This window comes from Lissotriton helveticus, chromosome 7 (assembly GCF_964261635.1).
Source record: "Lissotriton helveticus chromosome 7, aLisHel1.1, whole genome shotgun sequence".
NCBI classification, from domain to species: Eukaryota; Metazoa; Chordata; class Amphibia; order Caudata; family Salamandridae; genus Lissotriton; species Lissotriton helveticus.
Genome location: NC_136068.1, coordinates 1,016,322,316 through 1,016,349,938, shown reverse-complemented (window position 1 = coordinate 1,016,349,938; position 27,623 = coordinate 1,016,322,316). Strand labels below are relative to the sequence as shown.

Genomic DNA, 27,623 nt, shown 5'->3' with positions numbered 1-27,623 from the left:
CGCTCCGCGCGCCCACCCCCCCCCTCCTCCGGCGACTGAGACCATATGTAGCGGAGACGTATCCTGCCGCGTTCGCCTTCCTGCCGCTTGCCCCCCCCCCTCCCTCGCCTTGCAGCGGCGGCGACGCCGCCTCCTCACTTGTCCCCGCCCCTACATGACCCACATAAGATGCACCACACACAGCTAGGATCCTAGGAACGCTACCATACACACGAATGTTAGTCCAACAGTTATTGAAATGTTTCTCCCTCCCCCCTGTATCAGACTACCCAGTTAATTCTTTTGGTTACCACAGAGGCCAATCATACTGTGCCATTAATTATGCCCGACCACGCTTCCTCGTCTACATCTCACATGAAGCTGCTTGGATGCACCCAGGACTAGGAAGTGGGCACCCAACGATCCTTGGGTCATCGGAGGATATGCTGTTGCCTCTATCCTCTGCTGCATTGAACGGGGAACTCCATTTCACGCAATGACTGTTGACTTTTCTTTGTGAACACGCTGGTCCCTTTCTGCAGTGCTGCGAACTGCGGGCACTGCACCATGAGTCACTTCCTGGCACCATCACTTATGAACTAATGCACTTCCACCAGCAACTGTTTATTTTCACTCATGTATAATTGCTATGTTGACATGTGCTATTTGCTGGGTACTATTTGTGACAATCCGTTACTGTGACACTATGTGATTAACTACTGGCTTATCTGTGAATATAAATAAAGTTTGGGACCGTTGGTCTTAAAAAAAAAAAAAAAAAAAAGAAATAGAGACTACATAGCCGTGTTGCAAAACTAAGCTCTGCATTTCTAAATTCACCTCAAGATCACCTCAAAAAGGCGTCTTACAAAAGTTCAAATGTTCGGTCAAGTCACAAAATAAAATGAAAACGAATGTCAAATTGACCTCTGGGGTATATCACTTTGCGCACATGACGTACAACAGGCCACAGCCAACTAGTGGGGGCACAGAATGATTTGACATCACTGCATACATTTCCCTCCATCACCATACAGTCCTGAGCTCCAGCAAAAATAAATAAGACACAGGCTAATCTAAATCCATGGCTCTCCAGTTATAATCCCCAGGTTTAGAGCTTCCCATGCCCTCACCCGAGATGCATCCAGAGAAGGTTTCCTGACCCACCATCCTTAGGATATGTGAGTGCTGAACATTCCCCCCTCACCTTTCCCAATATGCGCCTCCAGTTGCTCTGCTGTAAAGAACACCAGAGTTATCTAGGTCCCATCACAAAGTAACGAAGGTAGACACCATTTCCTCTGTCCACCATTTCGTCCCCCAAGGTAGGCATGGTTCATAAACACTGAAATGTTCCCGAGGGAATATGCTATGCAGACATAGAAAGGAAAGTTCTTTACTCTAGTGTCAGACTATTTTCGCAAAGTGAAATCCTCACCCCCTCAAAAAAATAGAGATGACATTTACTATTACAAACCAACTTAGCACAAATCGGTCCAGCACACTAGTTCCAGTCACAATTATTCAAAAAGTAACTGCAATTAAGTACAAATACAAATCATTCATAACAGAATCAGTGGTCTTGTTGAAGTTCATTCTTTATTAATTCTTCATTAAAAGACTGTAGCCAACGCGTTTCAGGGCAACAAATGAGTCTGTATCATAACAGTCATATGCCAATTTCAGTATGTCCTCTATCAGAAACGATTTGAATCATAAATCTCTCATAAAAGGTTTTTTCTTTCTTATAATATTATTTCCTTCTAGGTAAATGGTGAGCCGCTCTGACGTTGGTGAATCACTCCTGTACCGTATTTATTTCATTCATAGATGGGTCATTCAATATAGATTTCGGCCGGCTCCATGGCGTGGTGTCATCCGTAACGCGTTGGCTATGGCTTTTTGAATAATTGTTACAGAAACTAGTGTGCTGGAACGATTTATTTGTGCTAAGTTTGAGAGTAAGGACAGTTTTTGCCCTGGGAGATTTAGGGAATTTTGAATCTCCGGTCAGTGGCACCTAAAAAACAATATAAGATAGGACTCAAGATAGGTGCAATTGCTTGTAACCCCATTCCCCTGAAGCGCTTTTCTAACTATTACAAACCAAGTTCTAGAATATTTGGAAAAAGTTTAACACTGCACAAATGTTATAATTAGTATCTAAATGTTGCAAGTTTGTTGCACATTCCAATTCCGGATCCTGCCTTGAGAGTGCTGCTGAAAGCAAAAAACTTAAAACACCTGAAATATGTGCTAGGTCAGAAAATGGCAGCAACACATAGACAGAATGCTGAATGAATCAAACATTCACCCCCAGTTAAACCCATTGTTCTTTTACTTACTACGTCACCCTAGTTTGGACCCAGCTATATGCAAATCAGTCTGGACTCTGCTTCACATGGGAACAGTCCAGCCTGAGCTGCCAAGCTGGGTTCTCCCTATACAGGAAACAAGCATCCTGGGACCGGTTTTAGGGTAACACCTCTTATCAAGTAGGCTAGCTTGAATCCAGTGGCACAATGAGCAAGGGACCCACGTATGGGCATACCCATCCCACTGAGGGCAAAAAGTGTTGAGTCAGGAAATGGGTATTATAGAAAGTTTGAGTTGAAGGCTGACACCAACTGCACAAATTACCCCTAGTCCTCAGCAGCTTTCCATACACAAGTGAGAGTGACCAGCAGTGACTTTTAAATGTAACTTCAGTACACAACTGGCCCCAAAATTCCCCAAAACTTTAACCAAAAAAAACCCAACAAACAATCACTGTTAGACCTGGCTTTTCCAGGGGGTTTATCTCCAGACATTTTGCTTTTGGCCCTCCTGTTTTTGACTCCGTTTTTGTTGGTTTTAGGACTCTGGGCACTTTACCGCTGCTGATCAGTGCTAGAGTGCATATGCGCTCTGTATAAATTGTTATTATGGATTGGTGTTTCCAGGATTGACTTGTTTGACTTACTACTAAGTCCTTAGTACAGTGCACTGTGTGCACCCAGGGCCTGTCATTCAAATGCTGCTAGTGGACCTGCAGTACTTATTGTGCCACCCACACAAGCAGCCTTTCAAAGGGGTCTCAGACTTGGCACTGCAGGGCCTGCACACAGTCTACTGCCATGTCGACCTGGAAAGTGCACCCACTTGCCAGGCACTAACCTTCCCATTTACTACATGTGAGTCACCCCTAAGGTATGCCCAAGGTACCTCTGTGGGAAGTGTGCAGTGTATGTGAAAGGTAGGACATGTACTAATGTGTGTGACATGTCCCGATAGTGAAATACAGTGCATTTTGTTTTTCACAATGGAAAGGCTATCTGTCCCATAGGATAGAATGAGAGTTTATTCAGAACATCTTACTCCCATTAGGACAAGGTAGAAAGATGGAAATCGGTATGCCTGAACTCAGAATATAAAAATGTATCTTTTAGTAAATATAATTTCTATATTGTGTGTTTGGAAATACCATTTTTTTAAAGTGGCTATTTCAGTGGCTATTTTCTTGCTTAGCAATCCTGTGTGCCTCTGTTCGTTTGTGGATGGACTGTCTGGCTTTGGAGTGAAAGGGGCTGGGAATGTGCATTCACTGTAGACGTAGACAGCCACTGGGAGGGTTGAGGTGTGTCCTGTCTTTCCTGGATGAGTCTGGGCTGGGCTGAATAGACCTGGGCTGCATTTAGAGTAGGGGGAGGAGATTTCCTCTCATCTGAATGGGCCTCGTCTGCCTTACACAATACTGTCTCCACCTCCTGCCAGGAATCTGTACCAGAGAGGGTACAACTGGGCACAGAGTCTTTCTGCCAAGAGAGAAATAAATGCAGTATAAATATTGGGGCCCAGCCCCCAGAACTTTAGAATACTTCTGGACTCAAGAGGAACCTCTGCCAAGGAGAAGAGCTGGGAAAGTTGAAGGAGAAGTACAGTCCCTTTGCTGTGTGCTGTCTGGGGTTGGCCTGCAGTGGCCGTTTCTGCAAAGGAAAGGGCAAAGACTTTGCTGTGTATCTTGCTTAAATAAGATCTCCAAGGACTTGAAGTAGAGCTTGCCTCCTGTTCTGAATTCTTTGGGACACAAAAACTTAAACTTCCTCTGTCCTCCTGCATCTGGAACTGCTGTTTCAGCTACCACAGAGGGAAATTGCAACATAGACACCAGTGAGCAATGCCACGACCTGCAACAAAGCTGTGGGCACCGCCTGTGAAGTGCACTACGCACCGCCCTGACTTGCACCGCAGACCAGACACCGCACTGTATTGACTCAGATGCCACCACAGAGGCCGCTGCCTACACTGGAGCAGAGGTCACAGCTCGTGAAGCGCACGACGCACCACCCCAACTCGCGCCGCAGCCCCGACCTCATCGACACCGGTGCTTAATCATCGCAGAGCCGACACTGGACATGGGTGACTTCTTGAATCCATTGACTCCCCACTGTCGTAAGGAATCAACACATCGCCGCCACCTCCCCGGCAACAGTGAGGAACGGACGCCTCACCTCCCCGACAACAGTAACGAACATATGTCTCACCTCCCCAGCATTGCAGTAAGGAACCGACGCATCACCTCCCCTGGGGTCGTAAGGAACCAACACCGCCCGGCGCCAAAGCATCACCTCCCGATGCAGTGCACCGGCTTTGCTTTCATCGTTTGCCGAGGTACTGTTCTTTGGGGTCTGTGTGACTCTGGGCCAGATGATGTGCACCTCGCGGTCGGCACCACACTTTAGAATTTTCATTTGTCATAACGTCGTAATTGCTCCAGGTGGAGTTGTGTTGATACAAGCTTTATTTGAGTGAAAAACCTATTTTTGAGGATATCTTGGTATATATATTGTGGATTTGTGCTGTTTTGGTCTTGTTTGGTTTAGATAAAGATTGCCTATTTTTCTAAACTGGTGTGGTGTCCATTTGTAGTGTTTTCAGTGTATTACTGCATGTGTGCAGAAATGCTTTACACACAGCCTCCGCGATAGGCCTGCTCATGCAAAGCTACCAAGGGGCTGAGCAGGTGTTGTCTAAGGGCATAACTCTCTTACCCTGACTAGTAGCAAGGGTGCAAACGATTACCAACTAGAGATCCCCATTTCTAACAATTAGAGCAGCAAGTACGAATAACAAGCTATATAAGAAAGTAATTCATGTAAGAAAGAAGTCATAGGCCACAAGGTTTGCAAGCAACACAGTTAAACACCTGACACCCCCTTTCATGTATTAACAACACAGACCCATCATTCAGCCAACTCAGTGGATAAGCCTATATTTACATCCACAAGCTTTTAACATGAGGGTAAGTATACTGCAAGGGTTAGCACCACACTACTGAACACCTTTCATTCAAGCATACAGAGAAAACTCAAAACAGTAGAGCAGATAGGAAAGAGAGAGTTGCACCTCATGTCTTGAGACTGCCTGAAGATGGAGTAACATTTTCAGACCACTCAAAACCTGGTCGGTCACTGCCCCTACCATCCTAGTGATCTTGGATTACAGTTTTAGACCAAACGATTTGGTACCACCTAAGAGGCAAGATGGCTGCCGCTGAAGCTTAGGTAAAGCAAACTTCAATATGAAAGTGCTTTCAAAGTACCAAGGAAGCATACTTTGGGAGGACATTCCCCATAGGCATCGAATAAGATGAGGACAAATATTAGGACTACATGCAGAGACGTTTTAAGGCAGTGGCAAAGTGGGCAATTGCCCAAGGCCCTCACTTTCCAAGAGCCTCCCTGGGAAAGTGAACTCTGTCTATTTGACTATCCGTGTATTATGTTCTCTATCCAAACCGGTCTGTCTCTCACATTGTCTCTTCACTGCATTGTATCTTTGCATTTTCTGGCGTCACTGGAAAGACACATTCAAACTCGTAACCTTTAACTTATAATTTAGTACAGTTTAGCTTCAGGGACTGAGATAACAAGAAACATGTAATAAAGTACAAATGTATACTTACAATACAGGAGCACTAAAAATATGTCTTTCCGGGGCCCCAAATATCGTTAAAACGACACCGCCTGCAAGGCTGAAAGTGCCAGCTAAATGCACCTGACCGTGCCCCAGCCATTTCTATTTTGCTGTTCTCGTTTTATTTGGTTTGACCATCACCAAGGACCGCAGAAGGAGTTGAACTGAACTTGGCTTATGTCCACCTTTCCAACAAGAGTACTCATTTAGGTACCTGCCAGGGAAGGCAACTAGTCTTGGGGAGCTTCTTAGTTTGGGGAAGGCGGCGCAGTTTAGTCTGCTATGTCCAAGGTCCGGAACCTACTGACCATTCTTTGCAGATCTAGTAACCATGCAATGCTTAGTTTGTAAATAAACAAGTGCAAGAGCCTACGGTATTGCTCCGGAGGCCACTGCATGTTACACTACTGGCGAACTTCCACCACTGTCCCATGGCAGTATAAACACTCCCTCCCAAACATCACACGGTTATAAATTTGACAGATTGGACAATTCCAGGCCACCCTTAGCAGTAAATAATGGCCAGGGCGCTCGTAAGTGCTGGTGTTAACAATTAAGTTTTGGTATCTAGCTCTGGAAAATACGGGTACAAATTAAGCACTGAGAGATGTTCCGTGACCTAGGGTATGGCACAAAGCCAGAGATTGCATTAAACCAGCTCCAAGCGCTCTAGGGTACAAGCACATGTGTGTCAAATGTGTTGTCCGAAAGGCAGCTAACACCAGTCCCATGTTCCAATGATTATTAAAAAAAAAAAAAAAAACTCTGGTGGCAGATTTTAGCTCATGGTTTGATGCCACAAGAGTCAAGATTTTAGTTTAGTCATAAACAACCATTCAAAAACTAAATAAGACGAGGGGTCTATATCCACTGTAACCCAGGCTACCAGGTGTGGTATTCTCCCAAAATATCAGAAAGAAAAATGTTGATCTGCTAAAATATTGTAGCATAAACATGGAGAATCTAAATACTGTAAAGTAGTATATATAGGTTTACTATTTTTAACTACACATAGGGACCCTGATATATTACCTACTGGTTACCGCCAGTAAGTAGTTATTCTTAGTACCTTGTTTCCATATGAAAAGCTTTTTTTAAACACGCCCATACCATAGCTGACGAATTTTACTAAATTTCCCTCCCAAAAAACGTGCCCCGGTGATTCTTGTTGTGCATGGAAATTTTTAGAGTGAATCAAGCGGGGGCCGAGAAAAAAAAGGGGGAGATTAAAAAGAGTGTTTTCCTAATGTTAATTTCCGTAGAGATATTTAGACACTACTACAGCCCGAACTGCTGGACGGAATTACACCAAATTTGCCAGAAAGCTAGCTCTTGGCCCAGAAACAACCCCATTTGCGTAACTTTTTTCAGCAGTTTTTGAGAATTGTAAAAAAATAAAAATATAAACACAGGATCCAAGGATCCAACAGTCCCATGCTGAAATGATTAGCTGCCAACACTTCAACCAGGAAGTGTTGACAGCCATCTTGGCTTTTTAGAAAAGCCAAGATGACTTTTCTAAAAGAAAAAAAAAAAAACAAAGTTGAGAAGGTGGCAAAAGAGCATTTTTGCAAAAACCATTTCAGTGGGAGTCGCGCAGATCCTGACGAAAAAATAAAAGCACAGGCTCCTGTGCCAGGAGCATGCAGGCTCATAGAAAATTTAAAGAAGGGGGTGTGCACAGGTCCCCCTTCCTGAGGATGGTTGAGCTCCGGGGTCCACCACCACTATGTGGCGAAGGAAAGATTAATGGAGGGCACAATGACCCACCCTGGTTTCCAGAGGACCACCACGTCCCGGGCTGAATAACTCACAAGTAAGTCCCCCACAACATGATTGGTGAGACACCAGAGGCCCTACCCCCTTTCTCAACCTCTCTGCAAAGGGCCCTCCTGGTGCACTACTGGTTGGGGGATGAAGTTACAGGTGAATGCACCGGTAAACTCCGCTCTGCCGGCAGTCGGTGGAGTTTTTGCCAAACTCTGTGTTCCAAGCAGAGTGCGGAGCAGCAAAACTCTGCTGGCAGAGACAAGTTTACCGCCCACCTGTATCTGAGCCTCACATGCCCACTTAGAACCCCACTTGTACTCTCTCACACCCACTGATGCACCCACTCACACTTCATGTCAAAGGTTAGTGGTTACAGTTAGGAAATAAAAAATTCACTTAAAAGACAAAGGTTACAGGGACATTATAGTCAGAAAATTGAATTTAAAAAAAACACAGAAACTCATTGAAAAAACAAAGGTTACAGGGACGTTCTAGTTAGGCTCAGATTTCACTCCTACAAAACCAGTGAAATTCAGAAGGTATAGTTAGCTGACCTAACTATTAATCACGCCCCCGCAATGCAGTGCCTATGAACTCACATATTACAACACTCATGACATAGTCAGTGGTATTACTGATGACATCATACACAGAATCACTCACACCCCCATACAACCTCTCATACGAGCACTCACACACCCATACAAGTGCTTACACAACCACTCACTCATCCAGAGAGCCACTCACTCGGAGTCTGATCATACAACCAGTCACTCACGCATACAGCCACACACTCACCCATACAGCTGACACAGCCAGTTATTAACCTATACAGCCACTCCTACACCCACTCAGACAGCCTCTCAGAACTGCTCACTCATCCTTAAAACCACTCACACCCCCACACTCACTTGCATACCCATCCATACAACCACTTATACAGCCACCCTCACCTATACCACCAATCCCAGACACACTCACTCTTCCACACAGCTACTCTCACAACAATTCACTAACCACTCATTCAGCCACACACACCCAATCATTCCCTCATACAGCCATTAAGACACCCACTCACCCAGCCAATGACACACCCACTCACCAATACAACCACTGTCACCCACACAACTACTCAGACACCTATGTATACACCCACAGAGCCACTCATTCACCTGTACAGTCACTCAGACACCCACTCACACGTTGACTCAGATAAACTATGCAAAAAACCAAAAACAAGTATCACTCAGTAGTACAAAGTATACTCTTTCAACTTGTGTGGTACATTAGTATATAAGTTTAACAAATCTTGTAGAAAACACTCACAATCAATTGATGAGTCATCATTGATGTCATTTGAGATGGCAGTGGTGTCACTGACCAGGTCATGAGTGATGTAATATGTGAGGTCATAAGCAGTGCATTGCGGGGGTGTAAGTTATAGTTAGCTCAGATAACTATAACTGCTGAATTTCACAGTTTTTTTACAAGTGAAATCTGAGCCCAACACGAATGTCCCTGTAACCTCTGTTTATTTCAGTCATTGTCCAGTGCTTCCGGCTCTGACTTTAGTCATGAAGGACTCAGCACCAATATGGTTTTAAATTTTGGTGAAGAAATTGATTTTTAGCAGAGGATCGGAGACAAATGCTACGCCCAAGAACCTGGAATATCCGAATAGAAAAAGGAGAAATGCAAAGCGGAGAGCAAGAAGGAAAAGGCAAAAAGCCTCAGCAAAAGAAGAAACAGTGGTACAAAAAGCAGCAGTAGATATGACCATTACAAATCTATCAGATATCACGTTGACGATAGCAGAGAAGCAGCTCCTTGCTCTAGGTCTCAATTTTTTTCCCGGAAAGTTCATTTAATTATGCCAGTACCGGGGTCAATATTTTTTGTTTCATAAGAAAATCGAAACTAAAAAAGTTTTTTCTATCAAAGCAGGAGGTGACAGTTCATAGACCATAACATACGCATACCACCCCCATTAATTCCAGCATCAGATGCAGAAATCTTGCCGACTCTTCACGATCTAAGAGCATCATCCATAGATCAACTTGAATCATCTAATGAAGATGTTGCTAATACACAAAATTGACTTCGAGTAATAAACATATCACAAAAGGGAGCAGGAGAAAGCCTGTTCAAGCCAAAAAGCAACGTTACTCCAATTATGCCGAAAGATGCAATTGACATTTTCCATGAGTGTGTAGTGGAAGACTTGGAAAAAAATTTATCGGACAGTGCATAAACATCTCAAGAAAAATTACAAATTGACACAACATGAGAACTTGGTGAGAAAATTGTCAGAAAATCAGGAAGTAATAATAAATAAATCGGACAAGGGAGGAAATATTGTCCTATGGCCGCAAAATGATTAGGTCAACGAGGCAATGAGTCAATTAAACAATGTACAATGCTATTAAAAAAAAAATCTGAAAAAAAAAATTAAAAATACAAAAAAAAAAAAAATCGAATGGACTAGAATATAAAAAGCGAAAGAAACTATAAAAAAATTGTTGCACGAATACAAAAGGGATGACTTGATTACCACGACAGAATTCAAATATCTTAATGTTGAAAATCCGGTAATTCCAATTTTACATTTAATACCAAAAGTGCACAAAATGGTCTCTCCAACAGCAGGTAGACCAATTATTTCCACGATCAACAGCATTGCAGAACACAACTATAGTGATTATTATCTTCAAGATTATGTAAAGTCTTCCCAGCTACGTGAAAGACACTGGAGATTTCTTGAACAAACTTAATACCATCAAATGGGAAAACGGATGGTGTCTGATTACATTAGACATCGAGTCGTTATACACCAGTATCACGACACAGGATTAAAAGCAGTTAACTTTTTTGAATAAAAGATCTTGTGAATACTATGGGCATAACAAGATGTAGCGTAAATTGACTGCCTGGTGTCTAAATAATAATTTCTTTTTGTTTGGTAAGGAGACTTGGAAGCAAGAAAGGGGCGTGGCTATGGGATCCTGTTTCTCCCCCAGCTATGCATGCTTGCATGTTGGCTGGTGGGAGGAACAGGTCCTAAGCAAGATATCCAACATATATAATGCCCAGCACTGGTTAAGGTTTATTGATGATGTCTTCGTAGTATGGGAGGGAGATGAAAAAAGTGCACAGGAGTTTGTCAAAAGTCTGAACAGCAACTCCAGTAACCTTAACTTTACATCCAATATTAGGCAAACCAAAGTTGAATTTTTGGATGTACAAGTCTCAGTTCTTAACAACAGTTTAGTGACAACTCTGTTCATGAAAGAAACAGCAGGGAATAGCATATTACATGCTACCAGTAGTCATCCAAAAGCACCACATAGAAAGTATTCAGTTTGGTGAACTGCTGAGCCTCAAACTTATTTGTAGCTCGCCATATGGAATTTGATAAATGGTCTAATGAGATGGTGGTAAGATTACAAGCGAGGGGATATACCAAAGCAGTTCTTTCTCGAGCTTTAAGTAAGGCTAAGGACAGGACAAGACACTCTTTGCTAGCCCCCAAAGCAATTCCTAGTGAAAGGGAGGAAGAAAGCCCCAGATTAATCACCACATTTAGTAAGCAAGAGAGAAAAATTAAATCAATCATTAAAAAGAACTGGCCTATCATGCTTACAGATGGGGTGCTAGGCAGTAGGTTACCTGAAACACCCACCATCACGTATAGAAGATCTAGATCTATGAGGAGTCAACTGGTTAAAATGAGCCCAGAAATTGGCATTGGGAGCTCCTGGCTTAAACCTAAAGCAGGCTTCCATAAGTGCTCATCATGCCGAGCATGTAAGTTCGGCATCAACACAACCCACTATAATACCCCTTTTTCGGAATTCAGTGTGGCCATCAAAGGAAGATAAGGATGTCAGAGTATGCTGTGTATGTTCTGACTAGCACCTGTGGTTCACGCTATGTCGGTAGCACCTAGCTGCAGGTGCACGTCAGAATATTACAGAATCTCAGGGCCATAGTAAACAATGACACTGCATATCCAGTTGCCCGGCATTTCAAGACTGAACACAACAACGAGTTGAAATGACTCACGTACTTTGTGATAAATGCGGTGGCCTCCCTGAGAAGGGGAGGGAAGAGAGAGAAACTCCTAAGAAAATTAGAGACACGCATGATTTTGGAGCTGGATAGTAAAAGTCCAAATGGGTTGAATAATACCGAAGATCTGGACAATTATTTATGAGCTTGTAAGCAATCTGTGGTTTTACTGGCGTATTTATTCACCTTGATATGTATTATTGTTTTCAAGTTGAGCAAGTGACAATATTATTGTAGATCTTCAATTGTTTTGACGTAAATTAATTGTTTAGGATGGAATTATCCAGGTCTTCGGACTAATGAATTTATTTATTTTTATCACGATTTAGTGTTTTTAACACAAAGTATAACAGGTTAATTGGTATTTTCCATCATTATTGAAAAAATATGAAAAAAAATGTTAACCGCTGAACTTTGCGCAATAAGGGAATTTGGATAGTAATATGGATGAGGTGTGTATATATATATATATATATATATATATATATATATATATACACATACATACATACATACACACACACACTATGAAATTATGTAATATTAGGGTGTTTTCAGTAGGTTTATGTTGGAGCACTGTAGCACATTGTATACGTATATATCACTTTTTTAGTATTTATAGGCTTCCATACAAACACATTTTTGAATAACTTAACAAAACGAGTTGAATAAGTTGAAAAAAGTTGAGCCAATGCATTCATGCAGATGGAGATTTATGGAGTTATCCCATCAAGTGTTCGTAGAAACCAACAATGAGTTATTGTATTTTTTTATTTTTTTTTAATGTTGACCCAGTATTGCAGATTTTACACAGATTGCTAATTTTTGCACAGTGAACTGTTTACATGTGTATTTACTGAAATATCAATGTATGGAGGTCGGAAATACAATTTTCAAGGTTATTAGATGCAAATCATGTTAGGATTTTATCATTATTTATATATTTATATATTAAGTATATTTATTCTGATTTGCTACATTTGCACATATCAGCATTTATGCTGTTATAAAATTGTCAAAGGTAACGCAAAATCCAATAATAACCTCATTGAGAAAACTTTATTACTATTTTGACTGACCGCAATGATGTAGATACACTTGTGCAATTGCGAAGTGTTTCTTCTATGTTTAGTATTGTAAGCCACGTGACTCGACACCAAGCAAACTTTAAAAACATTGGCATTTGCTGTATTCCAATCTGTGTGATCAAGAGCACTTTGTGCTCGACACGCATCGCAGAAAGGAGGTCTAAATAAAATACCTACCTGCCAGAACCTTGTGGCCCATCTCTCTCTTTTCGCCTCGAGTGGAAGTTTTGAGAGAATGCCTGGAGCAATATATATTATATGAGATTCCCTCGCCTTCTTCCTTGGCAAAAGACACGGCACCACAGTAGGGTAAGTTTCAATTTATATTTATTAATACACCATGTGCAAATGTACAAGAATTAGGACAGCCTACACGTTTCGGCTACCATTAGCCTTCGACCGGACCATAGAGTCCCCCCACGTCTAGACTGTATTTAAAGTGCTTAGTGCATTTCCCTGGTTTGTGTTTACAGCTTTTTTTTAAAACTTTTTTTTTTAAATTATAAAAACCACTAGACTGTTAACCTCAGCACAGTTCCATGGCAAGAATTTGTCACCATTTTACCTTTTTCATTGTAAAGTACATCAAGGAGCAAATATATAATATGATGTCAGGAATTTGGGCAAAACATCTTCATGAGGTATGCAAGTCATCATTGATCACATTCATATGCTTTACATCCAACTTATGATAAGTATTCAGGTACTATATATACATGTTTTTCGAATTTACATAGTTGGTGATAAGTCACCACATATTGATTTTTGCGATGTTCAACATCATTTTTTTGTCTCTCCTCGGTGATACCCTAAAGTGGTATGTCATTCCTGCCAATTTATCGATTATAAATGTTTATAAAGTACATTTCAAAACAACACTATTGACATTGACCTCTTAATTATGGAGCATTGTAGGATGAGAGAACATTCTGCTTGTACCTCTATTAAAGTTGTATGAAGATGAAAGCAAGAAACTTTTTCTCAAATCAATGATGACTCTGATATGATTGTTGCACCCATTATCCAAAATTGTAAGTTCTTACTTCATCTCTCAGTGTCCAAATCTCCCTCATTCAAATTGATCATGTTCAGTACCTGCATATAGTCCGGTTTTCAAGATGAACAATTCATTCAGTTCTCTGTGAAGTACATATCCGGATATATGTCTTTCCAACCCAACACTTTAATACTTGATGTTAATGTACATGATCTTCCATACCTCCAATTTGTAGGTCATGGAGTATATGTTAGATGTCTATTTACAAAAGGGTATGGTTTATCAGCTATCTATCTATCTATTATATATATATATATATATATATATATATATATATATATATATATATATATACACACACATACACATATACATACACACACACGTAATGTATGTGTACATATACTCAAGTTACATGGATGTGGAATAGTCAACCTATACTTGGATACCTCATGATATTTTGGTTACAATATTTATGTGAATTAATATTCTGCGCACATTCTGAAATAGTGTCCCCGTTTTGAAAATTAAGCTAGATAAAAGCTTATACCTCGCCCCAGTCATAGAGAGACAACTAACTTTTACAGAAGAATTGCACAACTGTCTACAATGGTACTGGTCACACTGGAGTGGGGTACATGACCTTGGATTTGGACATGAATCACCAGATCCCATCCCCTGGTACAACACATATTAAGACCGACCAAAGCAAAGACTGAAAAAATAGTAACAGTTGGAGATTACTTTCCTAGACATCATAAAAATGCTCAATGTATGTATTTTTGTGAGAGGGGGACATTCAGGAGTGGTTCAAATTACTATGACCAGAACTTGTCAGATTCATCAACAAAAAGAATAGCCAGACCAGTTGGACAGTGGGAATCCTCCTGGGCATCTCCGAGTGTTAGACGATTAAAGACTGGGTGAAAGAAAGAAAAACCCTTGCTGCAAAATCTCTAATAGGGAAGGAGGAGAAAAAATGCAAAAAAAAAAATGTATATATAAAAAAAAAAAAAAAAAAAAAAAAAAAAAAATTATATATATATATATATATATATATATATATATATATATATATATATATATATATATATATATATATATATTCACTGAAAAAACCATAGGTTTCAGGCCTTATATAGTTAGGAATTAGCATTTAAAAAACCTTTGAAATTCACTGAAAAAACCATAGGTTTCAGGAGTTATATAGTTAGGAATTAGCATTTAAAAAAACCTTTGAAATTCACTGAAAAAACCATAGGTTTCAGGAGTTATATAGTTAGGAATTAGCTTTTACAAAACCTTTGAAATTCACTCAAAAAACTATAAGTTTTAGTGGTGTTATAATTAGCTGGACATTTTACTCATACAAAACCATTGAAATTGCTCCTATATAGTTAGTTGTACTAAGTATATATCGCGCACCCGCAATCCACTGCTGATGATGTCACATATTACATCATTCATGACATGGTCAGTGACATCACTGATGACATCTCAAATGACATCACTGATGACATCATCCAGTGAATGTGGTTTGCCTCGTTATTTAAATATGCATTATATATATAGCAATTTGCATTGAAGAATGAGTGGATATATAAATAAATATTTGGATGGAGGATTTAGTAGCAGTGTAATTGACTGTTTACTCAACCAATTTATAATGTCTCACTAAATATAGTGGATAGTGACTAAACTGTGTGAATATCTGTATCACTTTGTCAGTTGTTGTGTAAACTGATTCTACAGTTGGTTACTAGCTATGTGAAAGTCTATATTAGTTATTGATTAGTTAACTGAGTATTTGTATGGGAGTGTGAAAGTGTGTGTGGTTCGGTGGAAGGTGTGTGACTGTCCAAAGATGTGTGAATAGTTTATTCAGTAGATATATGAAGTTAAAACTACATGTTCTAACAGTTTGGGTGAGGGAATCTCTTTATGGGTGTGGTGATGAGCAAATATATTTCTCAAAGGTACAGGTCCAACAAACTAGAAAAATAAAAGGCAGTGTATGTGTCAGTTGTTGTATATAAATAAGTATACATAAGACACAATGATTGTGTGAGTGACTGTATGGATAACTGTATACTTGTAATAATGATTTTATAATTCACTAAGTATGACTTACTATCTAAATGAATAGAAGAAGTGGTGTTTGTATAAGTGTTTTGCTAAGTAAATATGTAAGTATGATCCATTGTTTGCATAAGTGAGTAGGATGACTTCAGATGTGAATAGGATGCGTGCTGTTGTTTAATGTCGAAATAGATGTATAAGTATTTTTGATAGTGTTCTATTGTTCATTGACAACATGTATGAGTGAATCCATAGGTAAGGGATTAGATGTGTGTATACATGTATGAATCACTGAGTGGATTTTTAGATACTTGTATTGCTGTGACAATGGATTAAAATATGATACTCTGTATTTTACAAAGAGTGATGAAAAATTGTAATAGTGTATGAAAAGGTGTATGTGATTGTCACGTGGATGATGTCATCAGTGATGTCATCAGTGATGTCATTTGAGATGTCATCAGTGATGTCACTGACCATGTCATGAATGATGTAATATGTGACATCATCAGCAGTGGATTGCGGGTGCACGATATATACTTAGTACAACTAACTATATAGGAGCAATTTCAATGGTTTTGTATGAGTAAAATATCCAGCTAATTATAACACCACTAAAACTTATAGTTTTTTGAGTGAATTTCAAAGGTTTTGTAAAAGCTAATTCCTAACTATATAACTCCTGAAACCTATGGTTTTTTCAGTGAATTTCAAAGGTTTTTTTAAATGCTAATTCCTAACTATATAAGGCCTGAAACCTATGGTTTTTTCAGTGAATTTCAAAGGTTTTTTTAAATGCTAATTCCTAACTATATAAGGCCTGAAACCTATGGTTTTTTCAGTGAATTTCAAAGGTTTTTTTAAATGCTAATTCCTAACTATATAAGGTCTGAAACCTATGCTTTTTCAGTGAATTTCAAAGGTTTTTTAAATGCTAATTCCTAACTATATAAGGCCTGAAACCTGTGGTTTTTCAGTGAATTTCAAAGGTTTTTTAAATGCTAATTCTATTAGCGGATAACGTTTAAATATATTAATATCCTAGTGGGACCACCTGAGCAGCCCTAGGGGGTCAGGGTGTTCCTACCCTGCCCCCTTTTTGTGTTCTACACGTTTGTTTTTCTGCTTCCTTGTGCCCAATTCCTAACTATATAAGGCCTGAAACCTATGTTTTTTTCATTGAATTTGCAAGGTTTTTTAAATGCTAATTCCTAACTATACAAGGCCTGAAACCTATGGTTTTTTCATTGAATTTGCAAGGTTTTTTAAAATGCTAATTCCTAACTATATAAGGCCTGAAACCTATGGTTTTTTCAGTGAATTTCAAAGTTTTTTTAAATGCTAATTCCTAACTATATAAGGCCTGACACCTATGGTTTTTTCCGTGAATTTAAAAGGTTTTTTAAATGCTAATTCCTAACTATATAAGGCCTGAAACCTATGTTTTTTTCAGTGAATTTCAAAGGTTTTTTAAATGCTAATTCCTAACTATATAAGACCTGAAAGTCCACCAGGAATCTCCAGTAGGCACCACGGGACTGCATTGCAGAGAGGTGTAATCAAGCCACGGCCCTTTTTACACCTCTCTGCAACACAGCCCCCGTGCATGTTTGAAGAGGGGGAACTCATTCCCCCTGCATACTGGGGGCCCCTGGGGGCCAACTAGCCCACCTGGAACCTCCAGTATGCGCCAGGGGGCTGCATTGCAGAGGTGTAATGAGGCTATGCCCCTTGTTACACCTCTCTGCAACGCAGACGCCTGGCGCGTTTGCAGAGGGGGAACTAATTCCCCTTGCATAATGGGGGTCCCTGGGGGCCAACTAGCCCACCAGGAGCTTCCAGTATGCGCCAGATGGCTGCATTGCATAGAGGTGTAATGAGGCCACACCCTTTTTTACACCTCTCTGCAACGCAGCCCCCGTGCATGTTTGAAGAGGGGGAACTAATCCCCCTTGCATACTGGGTGTCCCTGGCAGCCATCTTGTGCCTTGTTCAAACCAGGTAATGCAATAGCTTAAACTCTCGCAAATGCAAGACCTATTGCATTGCAAATATTTGTTGACAAGCGCTCATGCGGCGCTTTCACATTCACGGAGGTCGCGTCCCTTTCTTTAGACAAGCCACAGCTAAAAAAAGGGCGTAGCAGACATTAAAGTGAAACCACAGCATGGGGTGCTTTGACAACAAAACAAAAAAAACACCCAAAAAAACGCATCTGTTACTTACTGATTTTTTTTGTAAAAGCACCCGTAATTTCACTTTAATAGCACTGCACACCTTTCTTTAGACGTGGCTTGTCTTGTCGTTGCGTGTTTGGCAACTGAAACTTTTTTTGTTATTAAAGTTGCACTAGTTCCTTTGAAGAACACAGGTTGCATTAAAAAAAACTCGTTTCCAGTTTGGGAATGCAAATACAGGGAGAGTGGTCGGCTTTTCCTTGTGAGCCACCATGAGGCAGACTATTCAGCCGTCCTCTGTGACTGAAGAGTTTGTCACCAATTAATACATAGGTTGCAAAAAGCTGGTGCACAGTTGGTGACCATTTTTTGGTCTGTCTGTTAGCTACATATGGTACCAAGTGAGACTTTTCTTCGGTAAAAAGCATTTGTCTGGACCTGTGAAGTATCAGACAAGGGGACTCCCAAACCCAAACATTCTGGTATCTTGCTAAGAGCACCGCTTGCCACCACACCCTTCACTGGACCCAGACTTTATGAAAAGGGCACAGTTTTTATTGAGAACACAAAGCCAACCGTTCTTTCGTGCGCAGCCATCATTAGTGCTCAAACTTTAAGGGTTCATCACGAACATGCAGCCGCCGACTCCCCCAAACCCATCACACCAGTGGCCTTCACGCATCGTAGGGGGGGGTGGGACGACCATGAAAGGGCGCCTAAACCTTCAGGTCGGCCCAAATGTTCCCCAGCGTTATCATGCAGGCTGGTTTGTTGACTTTCAGTAGCTGTCATTGCAACACGTGGGCATTCCGGGCTGGACTGGAACGCCCTGTGCAATGAAAGCGGATTAGAGACACCCATGCCCTGCTCATAGTCCCGGCACAGGCTTTTTAGGGAGAGTGGAGAAAAATGCAGTCCATGGTACATCAAAACTCACGTAGATTGAGAGATAGAGGGAGAGACGCGTGGACAGCGGCTGTAGTAATAGAAAAAGGACCAGAAAGCAACAAAAAAAACCCTGCCATGGCTTTAGTTTAGCAGAACCCTCTCTCAACCCGATACTCGAAGTGCGCTGTGTATGGGAGCGCTCCGTGGTTACAGAGCGAGGAATGCCGCATGTCCAGGGGAGTTTCACCCGGTGAACAATGAGCCGTGGCCCTTTAAGGAACCCTGCAATTATCTCTGGACCATCTCATTCTCGGCCTATAATTAAAAGGTGGTGACCTGCGTTTCCTGCCTACCACGGGTGTAAACAAACCGGGGGAGAGAGTCATATTGAGGAACTGGTGGCCCGATGCTATTCAAATCTCACAACTCGTGCCCTAACATAATCCAAAACGTGACGTTTTGCTTTCTAGCATGTTGTATGGGAGGAGTATAAAGAGTACATCAGTCTCTAGCCCAGGAAATTTCACGTGTGGCACATCTACAGCTTTACTGTCGCACCAGTGTAATCTAATAATAAAAATAAAAATCACATACATAAAAAACGGGTATGGGTCTTCCATTAATCTGCGCAAATGACATTGACATTTTGCTTCTGTCCACCACAGGATAAGACACGTGTCAATGGGTCAGCCGGGTTCAATCACTGGCGCCATATGAGGGACGGCATTTTTCCCGGATCACATTGTATTCTAATTGCAATTATTTATTTCACACGTACTACTCCTGAGTCCTGATGAGGTGTTGAAGTGCTTTACAGTGGATGCTCCGGGAGTCCATTTGGGCGTCTCCTCTATTAGGGCGGAGGAGCGTCGCCACACTGCTTTCTCGCAATGCGAGAAGCATAAACATAAAATGGTATTTTCAATACCATTTTATGTTTCTGCTTCTCGCACTGCGAGAAACCATAAGGATATGCCTGGTTGGGGGCAGGTCGGGGAGGAGTGGCTTGCCCAATGCTGTGGGCCCTGACTGTTTGGTCAGCGCTCTGGGGCTGATCAAACCAGTCATGCGCACTCCGATTTTTAGCTATGCCTACATAGAGAAAATGGCCTCCCCGTAGGTGCCCGGCTGGGCGACGTCCCCACCAATCAGAACGCTGCCTTTGCAGCGTTTTGATTGGCTTAGGGGAGGTAGCCTGCCTGCTTCCTGTTCAGCAGAAACAAAGGAAAACAGGACCCGGCCAAGAGCCGCGACATCGCAAAACCTGGGAAGGTAAGTTTCTAAATAAATAAATAAATCATATACCCCGCGCAACCCCACCACCAGTGAGTCATGCCGGCCATGACTGCATATACATACGCACCTAAAAACATGTATGTGTATCAGAGCTGGAGGAGCAAGCCCAGCAATTTTCATGTTTTACTTTTTTTTCTTTGAAAGCATACGCCCATCTTTAGATGGCAGGACTTTAACCTTCCCCTTTTAAATACATATACTTGCAAAAATTAATAACACACTGGACACTTGCAGAGGCCATCCCTCTTGACTTTGACAATGCTTGTTAGTTAGTCTAATTGGTCTATGGAAAGAAGGGCCATATGCACTAGTTACTGGTTGCAAAACACTTGTTGCGATGAGTATTTTTTGCAATCCGTAAAGAATTTTAAGAACCTATGTACTAATAAGTCTGTTCTTAAAACCCCAAACTAGAGTTGGTCAGAATCTGACCTACTGCATGCATATTAATGAGGTAGGGCGACCAGGCGTCCCGGATTTGCCAGGACGGTCCCCGTTTTTCACCAGGTGTCCGGGCAGATTTAAAAAAAATTCAGCTCACGTCCCAGTTTTTGGAGAGGGTCAACTAAAAACGGGGGGGGGGGGGCTTTTTAGGTTTTACAAAGCAGGGATAGTTAGCAGCTGTTCCTAGAAAGCATTTTAATTCACAGGCAAGCTACTGGGTTTCAAAATTACATCTTATGTATGTTCTTACTGCCTGTTTTGTAATTCTCTGTTGAGGAGCGCTGTCATTCTGTACACTCGCTTGACGTAAAGTTATAGTCTCTCTTCTATTTTTGTGAAATGTCCCGGTTTTTTGCATTAAAATTCTGGTCACCCTAGAATGAGGCACATAACAAGTTCTGACTCACTATAACCGAAGCCCATAACAGGGATGATGGCCTGCTGGTGCCAGCCAACCAACATGTCCAAATTGCTTTTTATTAAAAAAAAAGCATGCTTTTTTTTTTTTTAATGCAGCCCATTTTACTTCAAGGACTAAGCTTAACAAGAAATGTTTTTTTTTAAAAAACATTTGTTTAAGAGGAAGCAGTGGTCTTTTGGACCACCGCCTTCTCAGCCCTTTTTCATTTTGCACATTAACAGAGGGTAAGGTGCCTCAAGGAAACCCCTTCCCTTTCATAAATGGATTACCACTTCATTTGAGGTGAATATATATATATATATATATATATATATATATATATATATATATATATATACACACACACACACACACACACACACACTTACACACACAAAGTTTTGTAACTGGATTTCGGTCACAAAACATTGGAACAAAATAGGATGTGGGACGCTTAACAAGCCAATTTCAGATACCAAATTGGTCCCTACTGGGAATCCCATTTTAAGAGTTGTGAAAACTTCCTCCTAAAATTCAATTAGCAAATCAATAAAAAGGCATTTTAAGGGTTGCACGCCCCGAATTGGAGCGTTTGCAACCTTTAAATTGCCTAATACATCTGGTCTAAGATAAAGAAAACAGCAAAAATATTTTTAAATGTGTACAGTAGTTAGTGCTTTTTTGTAACTCAGTGGTGGCGCACACACAGCGTTAATTGGTCCTACACTACAGAAGTCCTGGCAAAAAGATAATTGAGAAGACAAAAAGTAAAACAGCTGATGTTTTTCCTCCAGTGTGAAAGGAGATCACATTGTCTGCACACACCGATGTCTCTTATTAGAAAATCTTTGTCAGGGAAGTCAAGTTGTGTTAAACCCACCAGGAAAAAAACGTCAACTAAGGGGTTCTGAGGGTCTGTGTGTTCCTTCAGTCCCAGCATTGATCATTGATGGAGGGGGGGGGGGGGATCAGATGCTAAATACAGATTAGCTTTAAGATACAGTACGTCACAATGTGTCATATCTAGTGGACAGAAATGCTTATAGGCATTTGTATAAATGTAAGCGGCATGCGTCCAACATCCTTAGAGAGTGGTTGCTTCATTAGTTTCACATTAATAGTATTTTCTAATCTTACACCGGGAGAGATCCTGACCTTTAGCAAAGCTGCTGCTCAAGGTAGAGAACACATCTATAGCCAGAGTTGCAATGCTGCCAACTCGGAGTTAGAACTACATCACAGCCCCTAGCCAGAGTGCACCTAGGACAAATACAAGGTCATAACTACTGCCACGTGGTTAAAACCAATAAAACCACCATCCTTTAACTGAGCTGCTGCTTTGGAACAAGAACAAACATTATGTCCTCGTTACAGAACACAAAACACAAACAAAATGTAGCAGAGAGTTGTCTCATGCAAGAGGCTTTAGAAATGTGCTTGTACGGAGCATAAGCCCGTAGTTTGGGTGGATCTGTACACAATGCAGAGTGCCTTGAAGGCCATTTGGCCATTGAGAGCTAGAGAAGCGCTTGAAGGGTTGCTGTGAAGCATTCCATTGCACCAGGAGCTGGTCTGCATCCAAATGCCAGCTCCTTTGCAGTGTCAGAGCAGGGAGGAGGCTGCTCCCTGGAGACCATTTGCGTCGACACAACGAGGGTGGCGGTGGGCTATAACTTGTCAGAAACTTAAGGTTGGGAAAGCGTGTCAAACAATAGATGTCGCTTAGAAAGAACTTTTTGATTTGAGGCTTTATTCACTTCAGAGATCAGGGAAAGACTAGAATCCATAATTCCTCCCAGATTTCGTACTTAAGTTCATACTGATGGCCGCGGGTCAAACCCCTGATGTCAGGTTATTGTTGGTTTGTAATTCTCCTGTGCTCTAGTGGTTGGGATGCAGGTTTGGGAGGAGGTACGTTTATGCTGGTTGCTCTGCATCTACCGAATGACAGCTCGGAGGAAATGGTCAGCCCCGAGAAGTCCATATCCACCCTATGTCACCATCTGAATTATACATGCGCCTTGCAGCTGGAAACGTAGAAGAACTCCATGGGGTCCATAACCCTCGCACGTGCCTATTCCGTGGGTACCCCAAACACCGGGCACTTACCGGCCCGCATCCTGTTGTTGCCACAGCTGGGAAATAATGTCAGCCAACAATAACTGTTCTTAGTGGTGGTCGTTGTTGGCCGCAGTTTATTAATCATAAAAGACATATTAAAAGTATAACTGGTTAAGCAATCTTCCATTTGCGAACTGTACCAATCAATCATACAAGACATATTACAAATTCTGACACCAACTTGTGATAACAGGTGTCAGTCTTTTGTGCACTCCTCAGTTCGAAAATGGCACTTGCACAAAAACCAGTTCCTTGTCAGTCTATTGGTGTTCCAGTGGTTGGTTGCCCACGCCTTCTGCGTGTCGTGGAGGGGATCTTATCTGTCCGGAGTTAGGTCCCCAGCTCGCTACCATTTGCGCCCTGCCGTCCGGCCGCGAGTGCCGTCTTCTCCTGTTACTCCCCTCCTTTGTGCGGCCACGTCACCCTGCCGTGCGGCATTCAAAAGTGAGTGGCCATCCTCCTACACACCGCCCGCCGGTGTGTTTCCTTGGCCAACCAGTGTAGGATTTCCGTAAACGCCCCTTCCCTTCTCCAGCACTGCGACTTTGCTGCTCCTTAGGTGTGGGTGGGTGGGCTTCAGTCGTTGTTGTTGTCGCGCCGCTCTTCCCAGCTCCTCGAAGCGATGTGCTTCTGCTGAGAGGGCGGCGGCGCTTAAATCCTCCTGAACCCCCATAGGGCCTCAGGTGAGCCCTACCGATTGGGGGGTTCAAATAAAGCCAAGTTGACCATTGGGCAGCCCTTGGGGGCGCCCGGGTCAAATGTCACTTCCGGTCGGGGTGGCTGATGCGCACCCCGCTTCCGCTGGTTCCTGGGCGCTTTTGGGCGCCCAGAACCAGTTTCCCCACTGGTGGCACCGCGAGGATTATGGCGCCGGCCTTCAAGCCTCCCCCCCCCCCTGCAGGGGGGTGCGGCGGCCTCTGCAAGTTGAGTTGTGAACTAGAGATTTAGGAGACTGGTGATATGATTTAATCCTGAAATATGCCAGAGATGAAAAGAGCCAACGGAGACAAGGGACGACGGTGGGCCTGCTGAGCTGGCAGGAGGAGAGCCAATAGCCACTCGTCTCAATGGTAAGGTCGGCTGGTGCACTCTGCTAAAGATGCTGGGCACGTGCACCAATAGCGCAGCCACTCTATCTCTGCCCACGGACATTCTCAAGTCAATCCCGACGGATTCAGTGTCCAAGTCAGAACCAACCTCACTGCTGTCCACTGTATTCTACCCCGAGCCACAAAAAGCAACCGCCAAATAACGCCCTCGAGCTAGAACGAATTATCAGCTCTATAATAAGACCAGGTACTGCAACGAGCACACCTGAGGGCGATTAGCCCTGAGCCAGGAACACCCGCCAACCGTCAAACAAACCACTGAGCTAAAACAATCACCACCCAGTGAAGGGCCCTTGTTCTCGAGCAAACCTAATTGTGTGTGAGAAAAAATCCCCGCCCCAAGCTGCAGGAATCACAGACGTCACGAAGGAAAGGCAAACTCACGCAGACCCAGCGCCTCAGCTGAGCAAGCAGGCCCGGTGCGCGCTGCAGGGGGTCAACGCGCTCTAGATGGCTTCTCTCACCCCATCTCTCGATAGGCGTGCATAACAAGAGCCCGCCCCTGCTACCTCACATCCTTTGTACCAGGGGAAACCCGTTTGCCTCCACCCTCCCCCCTAGTGAAGTTACTCGGGCTGCGGGAAACTCCCCTCCCCTGTCCAGGGCCAAACCTGAATTCTCGAAAGCCCCAGTCAGGTGCACCTGGAGGGAGTTGGCAGCCCTCCACCCTCCCTAAACTCATTCGTCCATTAATTTCACCTCTTTCAGTCTTATGCAGTCGGCCATTCTGACCCAGCGATCTATCGGGTCTTCCGCGTACCCCCTGGCTCTGTTGTGATCACCGCTTCCCTCCCAATTCTACATTACAATAGAAGCCCCTCCCTCGCCCTCAGCACCGGGGGCTTCACGGGCAAATATCTGGATGACTCTAAACAAAGAGGCGGAGAGATGGCCGGAGGTCATCAAATGCCACAGCAGGGAACTCAAACACCACCCTGGCCATCAGGAGAGCGCACACACAAACACGCCACCCAGAGCTTATGGCAAATGTACTCGAGCACAGACGGTCACTCCATGCACATAGTTCACTCCAGAGGGAGAGAGACGCACGCCCCCACCCCAGGTTCGTACCAAAATGCAAGCAAGGAAAGTGGCCCGTGTGTCCCAGGTTTGTATGCAAAAACAGCTATATCTGGGCAGAAATATACAGTCAGTGTATTGTGCGCTTTAGAGCAAGGACGGAAATGGGGCCCATGGCTGCAGTCTGGGTTATAAAATGGGAGGTATAATCGGGGTTCAATAGGCCTCTGGCACCCCGTGGTGCCGCACCCGTGGAAGGTACGCCCCTGTGTCTGGGCTGTAATGGCCCTCGGAGCGCGCCGGTGCCACTGCACCTGCTATACTACCGATAGATACGCTCCAACCCTACAATGTGTGAGGGTGTCCAAAAAGGGGGGGGGGGTAGTGTTCTAAAAAAGCAGTCATTTGCATCGGAACATTGAGAAACAGGACACAGAGAGGAAGCAGACTCGCGCGCCCTCCGAGAACGGGCGGTGCTGCCACCAGTGTCCCGTGGACAGGCAATGGAGAGGCAGAGAACAGCTCACAGCCCAGGAAAGACGCAGAAGTAATGCGTGACAGGCGGGAGCGCCACAACTAACCCCCTCCCCCCCCCACAAACGCTACCTACCCCTAAGTTGCCTTGCTCTCTCAGAACCTGCCACCTCGTACAGGTGGGTCCTACCCAAAGCTCTGTCTGGCACCAGGCTTATTTTTTTCTTCCAGCACCTGCCCCCGAGTGTCTGTACTCGCACTGTCCCCCTAAATGACGCAGACTTTTTTTTTTTGGGGGGGGGGGGGATAGTGGGACCTAACCCCTGATGATTCGTCCTGCCTGCCCCGAAGGGTGTACTTATCCACATACCCAATGAGGCAGACTTTTCGCTCCACAAAACCTGTGCTTCCGGTTCTAGTACCCCCCCCCCCTCACTATTTACCCCTCTTTAGTGCATCATTCCAGGTTTAAACCACCCCCTCCCCCGAAAACAAAAGTGCAAACAACTCACCGTTCGCACAGCTGTGATTTGCTAAAAGCGCTTCCATCCGTTCCTACAGTTGCTCTCGCGCTTCACTCTGACGGTGACTTTTTTCTTTTTTTTGGGAGGGGGGTCCAGGTAGGATGCTTAAGGGGGCGGCTGGAGGAAGCGCTATGACTCTGTAGATGGGGTCGTGCACCAACCAGGTGGAGGGCTGCACTGCAGGCAGGTCAGTCCCGGAGAAGCGCTCTCTTTCTTCCACTCCCAGTATCGCTTTAACCTCCTGAGCACCTGCACGCACTACCTCCCCTAAACGCAAAAGCCAAACTTCCCTTAACTCCTCCCCTGCCATTAAAGGGCCCCTCTCTGTTCTCCTTCCCTGCAGCGCCTCCCGGCTAAACCTCTACGCTGACCCTCCCATCCGTTTCACCCTTCCTCTCCACGCCCACCCCTGTGCCTCTCTGATCCTCCTCGCTCCGGCCACTCTCACTCCTCTCCGCGGCTCTTCCCGATCTTTTCCAATCAACTTTTCTCGCCTCCTGTCCATCCGCCCCCACCTGATCCCTCCTCATTCCCTACAAACATTCTTCTTCTTTCTCCTCCTGACCTCACACTCCTCGTCCTGCCCTTCGCCCCGTCCACTCGCTGTTCTCTCCCACCTGTTTACTCTGGGAATTTCTTCTGCCCTAATCCTCTCTACTGTCTATACGCGCTCGATCAGTATTATGTTCCCAGGGTTGCCCACGTCGCCACCCGCCAAACTATCAACCGGCTCCGACATTTCTTCCCTTCCCCTCTTACAAGTAAAGATTCAAAGTTTTTAGCAGCGCTTTAAGTGGGATGAAAAACGCGCGCGCGTGTGTGTGTTCTCACCGACAGCGTCGTCTGAAGGATTTGGGGGCCCCCGGGGAAGACATATTTTAAGGACTCCTCTAAGGGATACATTTTTACTTTATTACACGTTTCTTGTTAACTCAAGTCCCTGAAGCTAAACAGTACTACATTATGAGTTAAAGGTTAAGAAGGTAAGTAAAGCAGTTTAAATATGACACCTAACCTTTTAGAGAGACAGTGCAGTGGGGAGACAATCTCCGAGACAGACAGACAGACCGGTTTGGATAGAGAAGAGAATACACAGATAGTCAAACAGAGATAGAGAGGTCACTTTCCCAGGGGGGCCCTGGGCAATTGCCACTGTGACCCTGCCTTAAAATGTCTTTCCTCAAGGACTGGTGTTTTGATACCTCTCTGAGCATTCCGTCATTGCTTCCATATA

At 43.3% G+C, this 27,623-nt stretch overlaps 1 protein-coding gene across 1 annotated transcript in view; it reads right to left on the bottom strand.

Annotated features, from left to right (window-relative positions):
• Window positions 1–26,833, bottom strand: part of NIPAL4 (NIPA like domain containing 4) — a 68,059-nt gene extending 41,226 nt beyond the window's left edge. The window contains exon 1 of the mRNA XM_078653716.1: window positions 26,378–26,833. Coding sequence (XP_078509842.1) covers window positions 26,378–26,414 — 37 coding nt within the window. The 5' untranslated portion in view covers window positions 26,415–26,833. The remainder of the gene's footprint in view (window positions 1–26,377) is intronic.
• Window positions 26,834–27,623: the final 790 nt, after the last annotated feature.